Below are 19573 nucleotides of genomic sequence, written 5' to 3'. Positions count from 1 at the left end.
ATACACACACAGCTTGCTACCGTCGGTAATTAGACACTAGTGTACAGTCAATACATGCAGCTGCGGTCAATACCCACAACACAGTGTGCATAAATAACAGCGATGGACATCTCAGGTCCAGATAAAAGATAACAAGGTATCACGTGTCATTACTGTCTGCATTTTGCAGTGACAAGAAAAAAAACTTCACTTGCAAGCAACGGAAAGTTAACTTTTTTCAGAGGGCGGAACGCGGTTTGGGGCGAGTCTTCAATGCCTTTAAGAAATAGTGCATTTTCTGAAACCTGGTAAGTGAGAGGTCCCATCTAAAGGGGAGGGGGGGGGGTGGGTGGATGGGGGATCATTTTAAGACACGTTGTTTCTCGCGGTATATCTTATTCAATATAGTGTAGTGGTAGGACACGGTTTTTTCTACCCATTTAGTAAAAAAAAAATAACCTTTCATTTGCAAGAATTAAAAATCATTCCCTGACGTCAAGAAAGATAAAAAATGGCACCCTCACAAAATATGAATTTAAAACTAAAAAATCGTCTACCGTCACTCTGTTATCTGCAATATCTCTATTTTGGATGGATATGAACTGTATGATAACAGTTGGAATTCTATTCGAATGCATCTCTTAATATATTGGTCAACCCGCTTTTCTGAAATTGTTCACTGATGCAGAACATCGGCCAAGTCAGGTAAGTTCGGAACGGTTAAGATAAGATAAGATAAGATTCACTTTATTAAACCCATTTCGGGTAATTAAATGCTTGATGTACAGAATAAGATGGATATAACATTAAAATACAGCACATGGAAAATGACTCACATAAAACAATAAGACAATAATGGCAAGACTAAGTATGATAAAAACAGTGAAGGTGTAACCAGAGGGCAAGAACACTAGCGATTGTAATTTTGGTTATGAATTCTGATGCACTGTGGGACGAATGAGAAGGGGTGACGATTGGTTTTGGCTGTCGGCAGCCTCATCCTCCCGCTCCGAGGAATCACTGCATTCTGAAATTGTCTATGCAGTGGGTGGTCGGCATCCTTTAAAATCTTGTCTAATTTCTGTTGGAGTAGATGGGTATAACATGATGAGTAAGAGGGTTGGCTGTTGCCAATTATACGGCCCGCCTGACGGATTAAAGAGTCTATACGGTTCTGATCTTCCTTTCTCGCATTCCCGCCCCAAGAAATCAAATTGTAATTCCATACCCCACAAATGGTGGAAGTATAAAACATGGTCAGAATACGTTCATCAATTTGAAAAGTTTTCATTTTACGTTAAGACGAACGTCAAAAGTCATTTATATTTCCAATAATTGTTAACTCCTCAAACTACTCGTAAACCTGAAATATCAAAAACCATCGTGCAGGATAAGCACGGTTTGTCAGTCACCCTTGTGACAGTTTGGGCTGATAGAGGGCCGTCGTTCCCGGGGATGTGTAACCTCGTCCCACACATATCGTCACCCAATAACCTTATAAGTTCCGATAAAACACACGAGGTAACATGCTACCATCAATAGAAATCAAATCGCAGCCAAATAACGATAAAACCACGTCATATTTTGTTGCACTTTGTCACACTTAACCACACATATATGTTTTTTTTTTTAAATTTTTTATATAAAAGCTAGAGTGAATAGCCCACACATAGCCCATGAAGATTGACATAAGTCAAGAGCTAATATAGGCTGTGAGGCACTATAAAATAAATCAACATGGGCCAATCAGTGGTTCACAGCAGCTTAGGAACTACTGAGGGGTGGGGGGTTGCTGGCCCCCTCACCCCAGAAGCACACCTAAGCGGTGCGGTGGGAGGTGTGCACTATACATGACCTAAACTGAAAGCATCCAGAGATTCAGAACAGTTCGGGCATCCAGATGGCAGATGAACACCTCTCGGTCAAGGAACCTGGCCGAGCAGATCCCCCGACCTACCTGTCCCAAGAATTTATGAAACGCGAAAAGGGCAACCATATTTCGTTGTTAAGTTTGCTGTTGTCTAAACTAAATTTGTTGCTGCTGTTTTACCATGCTCTTGCTCAAACTCACGTTGATGTCTAAAATTCCGTTGTCTAAACTTACGTCGTTGTCTAAACTTACGTTAAGCTTAGCGACGAAATCAGTTTGCCCTTCTCGCGTTCCATAAGAAATCGGTGCTCAGCATGCATAAGAAATGAACAAGCTGGATTATGTATATGGGTGGACTTGATGTTAAAAGAAGTCAGCTAATCGATCTTCGTCCGCGACCAAACGATAATCTTTCGTGACGTTTTTCGTGTCGCTTCATATATAATTTGAGGAACTTCGCGGTGTATAACAAGCTGAAATCGCATCTGCTGGAATACACTCATCTTTCCTAAACCTTATAATATTGTCATATATGCGTTATTTTCTTCTTATTATTATTCCTTGGTGTGTGTGTGTGTGTGTCAGGCGCGGCGAGACGGAAAAATTATTGGGGGGGCTAATGTGTGGAGACTATCTAAGCGGAGCGCCACCATCGGTTGGCGCGGAGCGTACAAGAAAATTTTGGGTTTTTTCAAACCCCCAGATGGCCGGAAACGGCACTTCCCGAGTGTTTTATGCTGCGAATACCTAGCCCTAAAATATGGGTCTCAAGCCTGCAATTTCTCAGATTGCACGTAAAAGTCTGTAAAAACATTGTAATTTGTATATTCGATGGGGTTTTAAGAGAGTAGCTATTACTCGTAGTGTACTCGCAAAGACGTTTTTGAGTGTAGTAAGGGCAGTGGCGGAGCTAGGGGTATTGGTCGGGGGGGGGGGCCAAGAATGGTCTGTAGTGGCGCTTTCGACACTATCTAAGCGGAGCGCCACCACAGGTTGGCGCGGAGCGTACAGAAATTTTTTGAGTAAAGTTACTCCCTAGATTGCAGGAAATGACCCTTTCCGGGCCTTGCTAATTTGCAGATAAACGGAGAATAAATAGGTGTCGTCGCCATTTTGTGGGAAAATTATACACCAACAGAATATGACAAATGTCAATAGGTATATGAGAGCGCAATAAAATAGTCAATAATCGCGAATAAGTTAAAAGTAGTGAAAAGCTGAAAAGGGCGCCAGTAGTCCATTTGAACCCGTCAGGAGGGGGGAGGTGGATCCGCCCCCTGACTGTATATATGGACGCTCCGCCACTAAGTAAGGGGATGTTGGAGAACTGGCTGAAATGAGGCAAGTCATTGGCCTAAGACGAAGTTGTGTTACGCTTACCGGTACTCACACTCACTGCTTCCACTTTTCACGGGGCGTGAAGACGCGGTTGGGGTGACAATGTGGTCTATAGCCAGGGGACGGGCCGAGGGACCAGGGTCCCCCAGCAATTACTAAAATTATTACACCTATATAGTATACGTGTGCATCGGACAGATCGACAAGTATGCATTGAAAAATGGGCAGATGCCCGTTTCGGAGCCTTGGTAAATATTGGAGGGGGGGGGGGGCTTATCATGCATTTGCCCCCTCAACTTTTTCATTGGAGGGGCTGAGCCCCCCAAGCCCCCCCCCCCGGTTCCGCCGCCACTGGTGTGTGTGTGTTTGTGTGGGTATGTCTTTTAGTATGTAAAGTACAGTACACCCTTCACAACACATGTAACGAAATACTGAGGAGGGTGCAGTGTACTTACATTACGCCTTAGTAAAGTTTCGGTCTGCTGCAGATTCACACTAGTTCACACTTATTGAATGTGAAATACATTATTAACAATCATATTGAAGTGATCGATCATTGCATTTCTTCTACCTCTGCGTAGATATACACATTTGAAGTTTGTGATAAATCTGGAAAACTCATTTAATATGTGCAAACTATACGAGGTTATGCGTTGCGCTCATCAAAAAGTTCTCATTTTAGGCCTTAATAAGTTAACCCCTAATGACGATCCGACAAAATATAATTTGAATAATGTGATGTTCCTCTTTTCAAAGAGGACATTAAAATATTCAGAAAACTGCCTTAGGCCACAAACCCTGTTTTCAGTGTCTTTGAAATAAATAACATAACAGAATGTTAAAAAGTCACTCCATTATATCATCAATGTGCAACATCAGCTAATGTTTGTTCATAAATGAAACTAGAATTAAGAAAAGACTTGTAAAATGGTCAATATTTGATGAGACTTGAAGCTGTTTTCTTGTTTTTTGTATTGTAAATTTTTATTCTAAATTTCGGTATTGTAAAACCATGCGTATTTTACCCGTTCCCACGGCTTGGGATTTATCGTCACCCTCAGGTGAGAAAAACTTACACTTTCGTTTCGATGTGGTAAATGCACTTCACTATATTGTTGTAAAATAAATCCTCCGTGGCTTAGACAGCTATAGAGGCTTGATGAAGACTACTTTAATGGGATATCATTAACTAACCTATGGACAATATACACACACACTCTAAAAATGTAACTAGGAATTATCCGCCTATAGACACGCGTGCTACTGTCTAGATGGAACACCTGCGCCCATAAAATTGTAGTGTCCTGAAAGCATTAAATATAAATGATGTAAAAAATAAAATAAAAATAAAAGCTTGTTAAGTATTTCTTTATATTTGAGCGTGAGAACAGACGAGCATACATTCCAGGGATGTCTCGAAAATCTGGGGACTATATTCAGCAAGGTGGCTAAAAGGGATATGGAGGAACTTACAGCGTATATTAATTATATTCCATTCATTACATGACACTATATACTTTGTCTAGAAGTCAATATTAAAACTCTTTTTCAAACAGCTGCATTTGTTACCCGATTGCACCTCTTCCAAATCACGTTACATTGTGACGAGTTTTCTTTCGGACCATATCATGACGAGGACACGCACTGTGCTAAACTGAGACTGTACCACTTTGGGTTTAATCGTACTACGTGCAGGGATAGTTAAGTTTGACATTCAGATATTTTACGTTTGATGAAAACCTGATGGAAGGGATGAAGGAAGCTTGCTGACCCTTAAACCTCTCGGGGAATTCCCGGCTGAAGAGTACTGTAAAATACGCAACATATATACCTCGACGGTCATCACCCCCATTCGATACTTTGTCCAGACCCATAGCCATGCAGCCGACTCCAGCGTCATGACCAACATAATATGAGCGCACACCGAACGACTGTTTTCTGTGAACGATTTTTGCTCGTTTACTTCACATGACAAAATGGTATAATCCCTATTATTGGTTAGATTTGCTGGATGCAGTCATGAACCACCGTATGCGACCGTCGCCGACTATCAGTCGGCAGGTCGGGAAACGTTAAACGTCGAGTCCAACAACACATAGCCATGTAAGCCGCTGCAACTTAAAACTGGCTTGATCAACCGTATAGTCGTACGCACCCTGCCTGCATGACTTTGACGATTGGACACTAACTCATGACCTAATATAGGGTCTTGTTCAGTTGGGTAGTGTGTGCTCGGCTTAACAACATTTCGTGATTAAGATTCAAGTTATATAATTTTGAACTTGTTGCGTCTATATGTAAAAAGATATAATTACTATAATTTTTACTCATAAATCATGTAACACTAAGTGTAAATAAGTACTCTTAAACCGCTTTTTACTTCTTATGATGATATCGAATTAAGCTGTGAGGTTCTTGTTGAATTTAACAGGTGATAACCGAACTGTATATTCCGCATTTTTGACCGAGATCCTAAGCAAACAAATGACTAAAAAAGTATCCTTTGCTTAAAACCTTGACCCACAGTACCAACCATCATAGCTATAAGAAATGATGGTATGAAACCTTCCTAATATCATACAACTATGGTAATAGTTTGATACTGCTTGATTGTAGAGTTAAAATTTATTAGAATATTCTTCATTCCAAAAACATGTGCGATTAGGCCTATATGGGTTGTCATAGCACGTGCTAACTAAAAGAGAAAAAACTTTGACCTTATTCTAACCTAACCTGGCGATTTTAAGAAGCGAACATTTTATCCGACAGCTGGGCTCTACAGCAAACCCATTGCTTGGGTTGAACTCATTTGTTTTATTAAAGACCTCTTGAGGTCCTCTTGAGATACAAATCAGATCAGCCAATACTCATAGCTAGTACAGTAACTACTGTTCATGTTCCACAACCGTACTGCGCTGTGTTCGTAACACGGTAACATGTGTTACAGGTACTGCAAATTTAAAAATTTAAAAATTAAAAATTAAAAATTAAATTTTAAAAATTTAAATTTAAAATTTAAAATTAAAAATTAAAACATTTTTTTTTTTAAATTACTGCAAATTTTCACCTGTCGGACTCGTAGTTCAACGTGTAACAGCTTCCAGTAATTACTGTGCCAACTGTAACACATGTTACCGTGTTGCGAACACAGCGCAGTAGTTACTGATGCACGGTTCCATTAAAACGTGTTTCACACGTGACGTAACGCGACGTCATTACTGTGTATAGTTGTTGTTTCACCAAAGACCCTTGTACTCTTGTTATCAGTAAACCTAACGTACAGTTCTAATAAAAATAAATATATTTATATTCTTTTCTCTCTCACCTTCTTTTTAAATAATTTTCCATGCAACAGCTTTTAGTTTCTTGATACAAACACGGTATCGGAATTTAGGTCACACTGTTACCAATAACTTTGTGTCAACCAAGATAGAGCGTTCCTTTAAACGTGTTACGTACGTAACGTATATCGTGATGTCATTCCAACTAATTCTTGTAATCAAGAATGATGTATTCGTACGGTTATAATAAGATCTGCTCGAATGATAACGTTGTCTTGGCGACCAGTTTATAAACAACAATTCCTTCTTTATCTTTTGTTTTCCAATTTAATTTTCTTACAAAGAAGATCGTCGAACCGAGAATCGAAATTATCTGAGGATGACATCTGATTAGAAGATAAAACTTGTCATTCTGAGTAATTTGGCTATCATTCTATATCTTTACGATCGAAAATAAGGCTATTTTATCTTTGTTACCCTTAATTAATTTCCATAGTCCAACAAGGGTATACATGTTATTACAAACGATGTCCGCATACTGGTGTATTCATTAACTTCCACCAAAGACTGGTCAATTCACGTGTTACTCACTGATCCGTAACCAGTTGATCAACTGAACCGTTCATCCGCACATGTGAGATGCGATATTCTATTACAAGCTGGCGATGAAGGTCATTATTATTTTATAACTGACTCCAGTTTGAAGGTAAACTTTAATATATACCAATATCGCAGATTAAAGATAGCTTCTCGCGGTTTTTAGTATATGTGTGCACTTAATTTCATGAATTAATCATAACCCTAATCAGATACACACCTATTAACAAGCAAACAAAAATATTCGTATAAGTGTGAGGAGTGTTCAGTTATGTGGTGATCCTGCCCTGAATTTGATGTAAAAAATAATACGATATTACTGGTAAAACAATGGTACTTAGGCAGGTCTAAAATGGCGGGGAGTTTTAAGCATGATCTAGAACAGGTTGTCACTTGATTTAGATCACTGAAAGATCTATACTTCCGATTTCCTCGGAAGATATATTTTGTGAAATAAATCATCTAGATAACAAACATTAAGATGACACTAATTGTAAAAAGTTAAAGGTTTTCCTAATTCCTTCTAACTGAGAACATCCCGATTAAGCTGTCAAGGCAAACGCCATTTTGAAATGATGTTAACACCACGTGTTCAACTGCTGACACCATTTGCCGGTGTCATCGTAGATGACACCATGTAACTGCTCTCATGCATGGTGCAGTTTGACCAGTGCTATGGTAGATCATGAAAGTACTGCTATTTCCAACGACATATCAGTAACAGGTATAACGGTAGAACTATAACATCGTTGAGTGGTAGGATACAATATTCATTGGTGAGCTTGTATAGATCATGTGAGTGCTGGAAAGGGGAATACCCCAGTCAATTTATTTGGGGGAGTTTTAAACTTTTTTATTATTATTATTATTATTTATTATTATTATTATTATTATTATTATTATTATTATTATTATTATTATTATTATTATTATTATTATTATTATTATTATTATTATTATTATTATTATTATTAAGTAAAACCAAAAGCACAGATCATATAAAAGGGCAAAGGAAAGTACAGTTCATAAGGAGAACACACGCAATGATATTCTATTCGCCTTATTTGGCAGAGTATATAAAGTAAAACAAGATAAAGAATCGATTTAAAAAAAAGGGAACTTTTGGTTCTGTCAAATTAGGTTATACAATTTTTTTTTTTTTTTTTTGGGGGGGGGGGCGGATTTTATGTTGTTTTTAGTTAGATGTACGTACATATGCCCGTACCGATATTAAGTACACATAGTACATACAGTGCAGCACACATGCTCGACCATTGCGACCAATACACACTGTGCATTGCGACACTAACGAAGCCAGTGCTTATTTTTGGACAGATTTGGAAAATCATATTACTCTTTATACACTTGATAATATCAGGCTGGTTATTGGCAAGTTTTGTAACTACAGTAATGGTGCGAGTTAGGGGAAGTACCAGAAAGTGTTGTGGGATACCCCCCAATCGCCCCCTCCAAGAGACAATATTTGTGCGGGACACTCTAGGTAGATTGCGGGAATCCCGCAATCGCGCGTCCTTATGCGAACACTGCCCGGATGATAGCGATCTAGATCTGATAGAGATAGACCACTGCCCGGATGATAGAGACGATGGAGATCTTTCTGATAAACATTTCACTAGAAATATCTAAGAAAATTGTCACTCCGTTTGTGAGATACATGTTTTTCAGGTCGTGTGAGGAGGATTCCATTTAGTCAGTGTGTGTGTGCTGTCATAATAAAGGATGTGAATTCAGCTTCCTATTGTCCTGCTTCCCACATATTTTTTTAAGCTGAAATATAAATAACGTGAACAAACACCAAAGCAATATTGCTGTATTAATAGGTCAGTTAAGAATGTTTTATATTGCATTTAGATTTATATTAAATAGATATTGTCAAATGGGAAGGAAAACGTCTAAAACTACAGGCAGAATCTGGCTCAAATATGCCTTATTGTTTCAAAACTTGCTCAAGTATGTCTGACTAATATAGGTTTAAACAGTGTCACCTCATTTGCCTCATTGTTTATGTGTCTTCGCAGGTCAGTTTGGCGATTCCTACTGTTGTCCAATCGATGATACTATCTGTTTCAACCGGCCTATACTTTGTGATGGGATTAAAGATTGCCCATTCGGAGACGACGAATTCTCATGTGTTATGCACAATAATAGTGAACAGAGTGGTGTGTATTTAAAACAAAAGATTGAATTGTTTTATAGCTTAGAGGTCCTCGATGAAATAAATTTGCTGAATATATATATATATTGATGTTATTGTATAAAACTGTCACATTTAGTACATTTTAATTCTTAAATATATGTTATTATTTTGACAAGCAAATCGATCAATCTTTAGCCTAGAATCTTTTATACCATATTGATCCATTGACCTGACTAGATTAGATTAGGTGAAGCTCACATTCGGATGCTGAAACCTATTCTTTTGGCGTATCACTCCTCGCCCCCCCCCCAACACCTGTTTCAGCCCCACCTGTCAATAACCAAGTATATAAATATATTAGTGCGCTTGAGGAAGGGCTACAGGAGCAGATAGAACTCCGGAATCTATTTTATTTTAAATTCGAACTTAATTGGACTGACCAATTCAAACTAACTATACAGTAGAGTGGTATTGGGATTCGTCTATGAAACGGAGATTTTTTAGTTTCAAATTTGGGATATATTATCTGTTTCTGTACTTTCGCTGTATCGGAATATGGTCGCACCCCCCCCCCCCAGTGGCCTGTAGTGATGATAAAAAAGAATATCCACGAATTGATTTTCTGCCAATAACCAGTCCAAGACAAAAACACGAAAATTCATTAAAATTAACTTTAATCGTATCATAGTAACTTTTGACTGACCGAAAGACGTCACGTTTTGACCTTGTCATAGATGCGATTTATTTCACTCTCGACATAAAGATGAGATTAGTGTGTCATCATGATGGAAGAGGCAGCGTGACGGTTTTTGATTTTAATTAAAACATCTGTTTGAAAAGTAATTACTGCAGTAGTATTGGTGTTAATGTAAAAAAAACTTTGACACATGACCGAAAAGTCAACTCCATATAGCTTTCTTATCCAATTTCCTAGATTCTCCAAATAGCTCCGTGATTCTCTCGATTAAATGAAACAATTTGTTCTGCTGTGTGTTACTTGTACAAAAACCCTCGTGATCACTTCTATAATGCATGCATGCAAGCCAATCAATTTTCGACGCACGCAGAACTTAATAAAAGGGCGGGGAGGTTGGTGGGGGAGGGAGGGGGGCATAAGGTACATCAAATGGCCCAGAGAGTGTTTATTCGGCACTGACCCTTCTCCAAATGTGTAATTTAGCTCATAGTTATACAGTCTCAACCGTTGATATCAATAAAAGCTTTAGCACAAATTCTTGGTTATAAAATAGGCCAGACTAGACATCTAACACGACGAAAGTATGGTCACGGGTCTATGATAGTCTGTTGTTCATTTTTACTTTCATATAATGAGAAGCTTAAAAAAAAAAATCTTCAAAATGTCAATCATCGTATAATTTGTGATATTCATATCATAGCCTACATTATCAACACGTTACCCGGTATCGATAATACGTATATTTAGTTGAAAAGATATTTGGCAGAAATCTCAACTAAAAGCGTTGAAGCCTGCCAGTGGGTGGATATGCATCATTAGTAAGCTATTCTACTTTAAACAAAAAATGGCTGACTCTCGTGTGTACTAATGAAACGATGATAAATATTTATGCAATTCAATTGCTACTTCCATTTATCATTCCTCTGTCTCTCTGTTTTTTTTAAAGAAGATAAAAAAGATTAAGATAACAATTTATTGTTATTATCTTCTCGAAAGATGATTTCTTCGGCAATAACTTTTACGACGGTTACATTGATCAGTCAAGCTGGAGCGACTACTGCTGCAGTACTAATCTAACCATATGTATTGATGAGAACAAGGAGTGCGATGGCAAGTACGACTGCCCTGGTGGAGATGATGAATTCTTTTGTGGTAAATATTCATTGAAACAAAGCTGATCATATACATAAATGCAAAAATAATAACTATTTATATCTGTGTTCTACTATTTTTAACTTATTCTTGCTTCTTTCGAAAATTATATATTTATATATATTACATACATATCTTTTCCCTGTTCTGGATTTTCCAACTCACTACAAGTTCAATCATATATATATATATATATATATATATATATATATATATATATATATATATATATATATGTATATATATATATATATATATATATATATATATATATATATATATATATATGTATATACATATATGTTGATACTAGTTGAGACTAGTGGAACACTAGTAGTTGTAACTCGGAGTTTCACGCGTTATAGCGATCGTCAGACAACGATTCCGCTCTGTCCACTGGACATAGAGCACTATATATATAAATATATATATATATATATATATATATATATATATATATATATATATATATATATATATATATATATATACATACATACATATATATATACATACATACATACATATACGTACATATACATACATACATACACACATACACCCACACATACACACAATATATACATACATATATATATATATATATATATATATATATATATATATATATATATATATATAATATATACTAATTTTATCTCATAGTTCCGCACCTCTGCTTTTGTGGCCTTGATAAGCATTCTTCGACGCTCTCTTAGACGTTTCTGCGTGATTTTCTATTTTGATAACTGTTTATTAGAATTCTATCCTCTTTTTTTTTTCTTCACTGTGAAAAAAAAAATGTTTATAGGAGAACTGCATTTGACTGAAAATTTTTGAAATTTCTACAACAGACGTTAAAAGCAAGACGCCTTAGAAATAGAGTGATATTCTGTTCTAATGAAAAATGTGGTGTTATATTTTGTTTTGTTTTAAACCATTAAACCGTGAAGGTCGACCTTAGCCACATCAATTCAGATTGATTTTAAATTAAATCCCACATTTAGCATTTTTAGACTGCCAATGTTACGTTTTTGGCAATGATTTCTTGATTATTCATTGATTTTATTTAGTAATTATCTCTTTTTCGCAACGGACCAGTGAAAAAATTGTTTGTGACGTGTGGAACTCATTCAAGCAAACTGATCTAACATTCAACAGAGATAATAATGTCAGCGAAACTACTTGCATGACTCAGTATCTTGGATTTATCCAACATTTAATAAGATCAGAGTGTCAGCGACTAACTACCAGTAACAACAGTAAGGTTCCGCATGGGCGCAAAGCTCCTCGTTCTCATCATTCAGCGCAAAGTTTTATCTCAATTATTGCCAGTTTAGGTAGAAAAGAGGAACAAGTGATAATACGATAAGAAAAAAAAAACAAAAAAAATCAACACTATTCATAAAATGTTAATGAGAAATCCCCTCCCCTTCCCCATTTTGTATGTAGAAACATTTATATGTTAACAAATTTGTTTGCAAATTACATCTGGCAAATACAACGTAAAAGATATAAGGTCGATGCAGTGGGAGAGTACGGTACTCCTCTTATCTTACGCATGATGCGTTTGATATAAAGTATTCAGTTGCTACAAGGATTATCGCAACAAAAAGAAAACAAAATAAGTTGCACATTGTTTTATGACTTACAAGATGTGAGTGAATTTTAAAACAAGAAACAAATAATGATGAATAAAACGCTAATTCTTCGGGGGATTAATAGTATAAGCACAAATGCGCCCAAAATTACACATAACAATATGATAACATATACAAGACTATAAACTGACTTCAAGTAAAACCTAAACAGCATAAAGCTTGTGCTACATGTAATATTAATAAAATATATACTAATATATATTCCATTATATATGGCTAGGATATAACGTGCGAAATTAATATTAAATGATGCCATGGTTATAGTTCAGAGTTGAACTCAAAACAATTCAAAATGATGCCTATCGCTGTGAAATTTTTGGAAAACGTATACGTCATTATATAATTAAGATCTTGCCGGAGGGAATCATTGCTTAAGATATTTCGCAATTAAGTGAGAAGGTAAAATACATTGGCAGTTTTTAATAAGGAAAATGATACCTAAACTTTGTCATACATAACTTTAAATTAATTTAGTAGAATAGATATATTTGTTTTACTTATATGAAAACTATCTATTCCGCAGTTCCTACTGGTATGCAAATTGGCATGTGAAAGGGACGAAGAATATATTGATTGCGAAGCGTTGGTTGGTTGAGAGCACATGGGGGGGGGGGGGCGGGGATATTTAGTCTTTGGTGACGTTCTAAACGGTTACAATAAGTAGAGACATCGATGTGAAGATTAGTTGATGTTTTGTGGTTAATACAATGGAGCCTTTACTAAGACTCTGCATAGGGTTATCATGCATGTACAAGAGTATCATGAATTTTCTCAGATTTGGAGCAAATTTGACCAATGAGAGGTTGAGGTAGGTTAAGGAAGTTGTGGAGGGGGTAGGGAAACCAGTAGCATGTGTAAAAGCAAAAGAAATTCGTTCTTGCATTAGTATTTAAACAAATCTAAAGATGGATTGGGGCTTAGAGGGTGTGAAGACTCGCGCACAAAGAAACGCCTCATGCCGGAATCTGACCTAGTTTCGAATTTTAGTGGCATTTTCCAAATAAAAGATAATAACTAATTTGCCGTTGCATTTTATTTTACCCAAGAACAGAAAATTTGCTATTGAAAATTACGTTTGACACAAATCTAGAGATGGATGGGGGAAGGAAACTTTTAATAGGAGAGTATTTTGTTGTGATATTGTTCTTTCTCATTCATCATATTATATCTGATATTTCATCATCGTCCTCAAAATATACCAGGTGTACATACCAGACTGTATATTGTTGAAAGTAACCATGGAAACATGCCGTTTTGTTCGTTGTCATGCTTGGTCTCACGCGCCATGATATACAACATACAACATTTTCCAATCGAACGCGTCGCTGCGTAGAGCCTATTTCTTACGTCATCAGACGAAATGACAAATCAACCTAATTTACTTTGTGAAAAGCGTACATATCAATTTCTAATATTCGTCACGTTTTGCATAAATCATCGTGGTTGTAGATCTATATATACATATAAATATCGTTGAATGACTTTATACAAATGTATTTATTACTATACAACTATATAATGGGGATATGCACTGATTTAAACTATGCACGAATGAATATCTCGTAATCTATATAGGACCTACACTGTTTAGAGATCTAAACGAGAAAATGACCGGCGGAAGCGGTCTAGTCTACAGACCACTGAGATCGAACCTAGAATGATGAAGTTAAGCGTAAACGTTATCGATTTGAAAATGAATAAAAAAAAAGGAACCGTGTGAGTGGGCTAGAAGACTACTATCATTTGATAACTTGATTGTAACAGGGAGTTCCATAACAACTCCCTGATTGTAACCACGTTCACACGAATTGCTGTTTTAAGCGTTGCGTTTACATCCTAATTCACAACTGTGTTTAATGTATTAAAGATCGTGAACACACCATTGCACAATTCTCTATAAAAACGTCTTTTTGTGATCTGTTTCTATCATTTTGTGCATCGAGATAAGGGTATACCCATTCGTACACTACTTGTTTACAACAAGGATATTTCTTAAATTTAGGTTAATATGTCTGTTCATAATGAGCGGCACTCGAGACAACACGAAGGCCGTTATGCTGGTTCTAACATTTTATGTTATAAACTGGGGAATAGCATTTGGGGGATTTTTTTTTGTGTGCAAACAGTGATACCATCTGGCCGCGGCACATTTTTTTTTGTTTCTCGATTTTTATCGCAGATGTCCCTTCCTCACCCGAATGCATTAGTCAAGATAAAATCTACTGTGCTGAGAATGTTACCAGTTGTGTGAGTAGCGAAAGCCTATGCGACGGGAAAACAGACTGCCCGCACGGATCGGACGAATTCGAATGTCATGGTAACGGAACAATCATTAACTACAACAACAACTATAGGCCTATATTGTATATATATATATATATATATATATATATATATATATATATATATATATAATATATATATATATATATATATATATATATATATATATATATATATTATATATATATATATATATCATATAACATGGTAACAATACAATCCCTGAAGCAAGTAATCCCTGATGCAAGTATTTATATATTGTTGTATTTGAAGCACACGTTTCCGCCCCATGAAGACCGAACACAAAACATGGTTTGTGGAGTATTGCATTCGTTCATTATTCACTTCACTTGTTAAACAATATCATCCAATTCCGACTATGCTATTTGAACGTGGTCGTTGATTGCACTTCGCCCCTTTCATGTAGGTCTATATATCCTACCGTACTAAAAGTCCATTATAATGTTTGAAATTGAAATATGTTTTCTATTTGCAATTCTACATGATGATGTAATTGGTAGACTTCTGTCCAGCCAATTGTAGTAGTTGTTCTAGATTGGAGCTCGTTTGTCCTAACTACATACCGTGGATGGCTGAAGATATCTCGGATATTCGGGACAGAGTACCACACGTGAAACACATGTAAGTTAATTAACGTAGGTATAGGTAAGCAGCTTGTTGCTAGTTGGTCGCCATTCTGCGGCAAGCAACCAAACTTAGCCTACGACAATATTGTAATTGATAAAGGAGCATGGACAAGCTCTCCGTGCTTCACACTAAATGACGGTTTGGTTACCAATTCGGTTCCGTTGCGTTCCATTCCATCCTAAAACTTTTGTTTTCATGTAAAAGTTTAAAACACGTGCAGAATTTAATTTCGAAATTTTGAGACATACGTTGGTCGAGTGTGTCCACTACGTTGCTTTAGTACTGCAGTTTGTATCCAAATTTATTAAAAAATATAGCAAAAATTGTACAAATCAGTTAGAAAATAAGAAGCAGAGTGATTTTTTCTTGTTATTAGATGTTAATAATATTTCTTTATAAGCGAAATTAGTTTTTTGTATTGGCCTATGAAGAATATTAAAGTCGAAAACGTCACGATTGTTAGTAATATTGTACTCTGAAGGTATGAATGTCTTCGTCTCTAAGAATAGTGTGCATTGTGTATGGCTCTATCTGCGCATGAGCGTAATGTGATAATGTATGTAAGACTGATGAGGGATTCGCCTATATTTTCCTTCACTAAGTAATTATTTTGATAATGTTTTGCATATTTTAATCAAATGGTAAAGATTAGATAACTTGAAAGTAAATTAAAATAATTTGAATATACAGATCTTATCCAAAAATTGTCATCTAAATTTTCCGTCTCGATTTCGAAAAATAAAGATATCATTTTCGAAAGGGAGATTTGATCTATCGTGGAATCAACAAATATGAAAATTCATTTCAGTACGTTGCTATTCGTTCTTGAAATATATCTTTATCTGGACTGCAGGATTTCTGATATTTGTAGCACGTGATGTTGATTTATTTCATGTTTTCATCAGTACTCTGATTGGTGGAAAGGAGGACTCATTGCACCTAACATGGTCTGAAGCTATTGGCAACGACACACTATACGTCATACGTCACGTGACAGTAGGGTAAGGTATTCTTTATCACTTTAGCGCCCTCCCCCGCTTCCCACAAAAAAAATCATACACAAATGGCACGATATGCTCTAGTCGTCACATGACAGGTTATTACACTTTAGTCCCCCCTCAAAAAAATACTAAAAAAATACGCGATTTATGTGTCAAGTGGCAGTAGGGTAATAGTTATTGTTACAGTTGATTGCCCCAACACACACACTCATAATAACGACACGCTTTTCAAAATTCACAACGATATTGTACCTACAAAACTGAATGACAATAACAGGATTCGGGTCAAATGAGAGATATTTGCAGGTTTTGTCAGAATTTCTGTATAGCAAACAGTACTATATGCTAGATTTGTACCCTACCTAAGTCCATTCCAACCCGTACAAATCACATAACCCCCTGTCAAAGTACTGTCTGTGTTTGAACACACTGCAGGGTTCATATATATATTAGGATATTTGTTATTGATTGAAAGAGGAATCCATACAGAGCGACTTTCTCGTTTGCATGCATTGATATACCATGCATAGCAAACACACATGACGTGAGTTACGTTGCATTAATAAAATTACATAAACAAGCGTGTCTGTATTTGAATGAGGTAAATTGCTATTTAGCTTATGTCAAAATTCCTCTCCGCCATATTTAATGAGTACGTCCGTGTCTGACCTGGTCATTATTGTGATGTTAGAGGCATTAACTTTCCTCCATATGTCAAATAGCGACGTTTGATTACGTCTACTAGTTTTCCAACATTAGCTTATGTCTTATCGTCGCTTCTATTCTTTGTTTGTAACATCATCTACACTTGTTTTTACTTCCAGACTATTTGAACACCTGCAAATTTCAGAAATTGGTCCTTACGATTTTCTTGACTTTGAAAATCTCCTTTTGCTGTGAGTATGACATACTGTAGAGTTCCTTTTATTGCTCTGGGAATACCAACTGGATTGACCTTGATTCGTTTTGGTTTATATATACTGTTATATAGTTGATACTTTTCTTTTGTTACAGTTTAACAGTTTTACTGCAATTGTTTCTTCAATGTTCCCCTATTGTTTATCATTTTCTATCACAGTTCACCCATTGTCTTCTTTTCATTCATTCGTTCATTTTCAAGTGTAATTTTCTCATTGTTCTTTGTTCATTCCTTGTTGCTCTTTGCTTCCCTTTGTCTTTGTGAAAGGACGAGGGACCGGCGGGGGTGTGCGGGTCGTTTCTTTATATCATAGGTGTCTATCTTATGTTATGTCTTATGTTATATCTTATGTGTATAAATGAAACTAAATTCCAATTTAAAATTCATGTGCCTATAGTTAATATTACCGTTGTTAAGGCCCGGTCACACTACAGCGATATTTTATCGGAAAACGGTCCGATTTTTCCGATTTTAGGCCGAAGAGTGAGGTTTGTGGTAGTGAATGTAATGAATGCAGTGGAATATTCGAATACCTACTTCAAATCTGAGGGGTTCTAGAACTGACTACATTCTGAAGTGACGTCACATCGAAAAACGATAAAAATCGGAAGAGAAATCGGATAGCTATCCGATAAAAGGAAACGGAGTCAATATCAAAAGTTAGGAGAGGGCTATTCCACATCGGAATGGCTCAACAGATAGCAAATCAGGTCATTTATCACTATGGCTAGAAGACCCGAACGGAAAACAGGCTGTTTCGATTCCTCCGGGAAAATCGGATAGTATTCCGATAAAAAATCGGTATAGTGTGACCGGGCCTTTACACACGTTACCATTGCTGTCGCGCTTGTCAATTGTATTCTCTTTCTCTCATAGGCATTGTAATTCCTTCTTCTCCTTTTGTTTCTCGAGTATTTAAATAATGACAAAACAAGAGCAATAAGCTGAGAATTTATTTAGAAAAAAAGTTCAGTTATAACTTACATTACAAAGCAAAACTATACAGTTAGAAAATTTCCCTCCTATTTCTTCAGAGGGATCTCGTGGAACGACATAACAGAAATCCCTGGCGATACGTTTCATACATTAACAGAACTAAAAGAACTGTAAGTACGATGTTAAATATAAAATACATGTTATTAAACCTATTTAAAACAATTCTTCTGATCATTATAACCACAGTTTTTTCAGCTCAACTGAAAATGGTTTAGCTGAGTTATAGCTATCGTGCGATTCTGCTGAAATTCTGTCACCTTTTACCAACGTGTTTTATTGACTGCCATTTCATCATTTTTTAAGTTTCGTGAGTGGTTTTTGTGAGTTAAGTTGCTATCAATTAATTATAGCATTTTTAATTTTCGAATTAATTTTGAACTTTTATCATGGTTTATATTAAACAAACAAATACATAAATACATTTATCTTTAAATCTTTTTTTCGAAACATATGTTTACAACGTTCTAGCATGTCTCCTATAAGAAGGAGCATAAGGCAAGGGGAGAAGAGGATAGGAGGAAAGTAAATGAATCCGTTATCCCGTCTATATATATCTTATATTTGTGGTACACCCCAAAAAATGGATGTTCTGCTCAGAAATATTGTCAATCAAAATACATTTCTTCAAGTAGAAGCTTAGCTGGGCTTCTACAGAGTTGCTGCTCTTGCTTATAATTTATAATATGAACTATTCATGTAGAACCTTTAGAGTTTAATTAATTATACACGACTGCAGTCGACAGTTTATCCACCGTTGACTTTGAAACAGCCGATTAAAAGTAAACCAGAGAGACAAGTAGACCATTATAGTACATCTTCAGGGCAAATTAACTTTGTTTCTGTTTTTAGCTTGCTGAAACGACATCAAATAACCTTTTGTAGCCCTGAAGCAGTACAATTCACTAATTGGGATTTTTAATTCATTCAATATTTCTGTGGATCAAGTTTGTAAGTTTCATATTCAAACGACGTACCAACTTTGATTATATTTGA

At 36.2% G+C, this 19573-nt stretch overlaps 1 protein-coding gene across 1 annotated transcript in view; it reads left to right on the top strand.

Moving 5' to 3' along the window:
- LOC139982543 (uncharacterized) overlaps positions 1-19573 on the top strand; it is a 42102-nt gene that overhangs the window by 3331 nt on the left and 19198 nt on the right. The window contains exons 2-8 of the mRNA XM_071995439.1: positions 9105-9245; positions 10917-11072; positions 14913-15050; positions 15538-15658; positions 16570-16665; positions 17490-17561; positions 18619-18690. Coding sequence (XP_071851540.1) covers positions 9105-9245; positions 10917-11072; positions 14913-15050; positions 15538-15658; positions 16570-16665; positions 17490-17561; positions 18619-18690 — 796 coding nt within the window. The remainder of the gene's footprint in view (positions 1-9104; positions 9246-10916; positions 11073-14912; positions 15051-15537; positions 15659-16569; positions 16666-17489; positions 17562-18618; positions 18691-19573) is intronic.

Source organism: Apostichopus japonicus, chromosome 2 (genome assembly GCF_037975245.1).
Source record: "Apostichopus japonicus isolate 1M-3 chromosome 2, ASM3797524v1, whole genome shotgun sequence".
Lineage (NCBI taxonomy): Eukaryota > Metazoa > Echinodermata > Holothuroidea > Aspidochirotida > Stichopodidae > Apostichopus > Apostichopus japonicus.
This window is presented reverse-complemented; position numbering and strand designations above follow the sequence as displayed.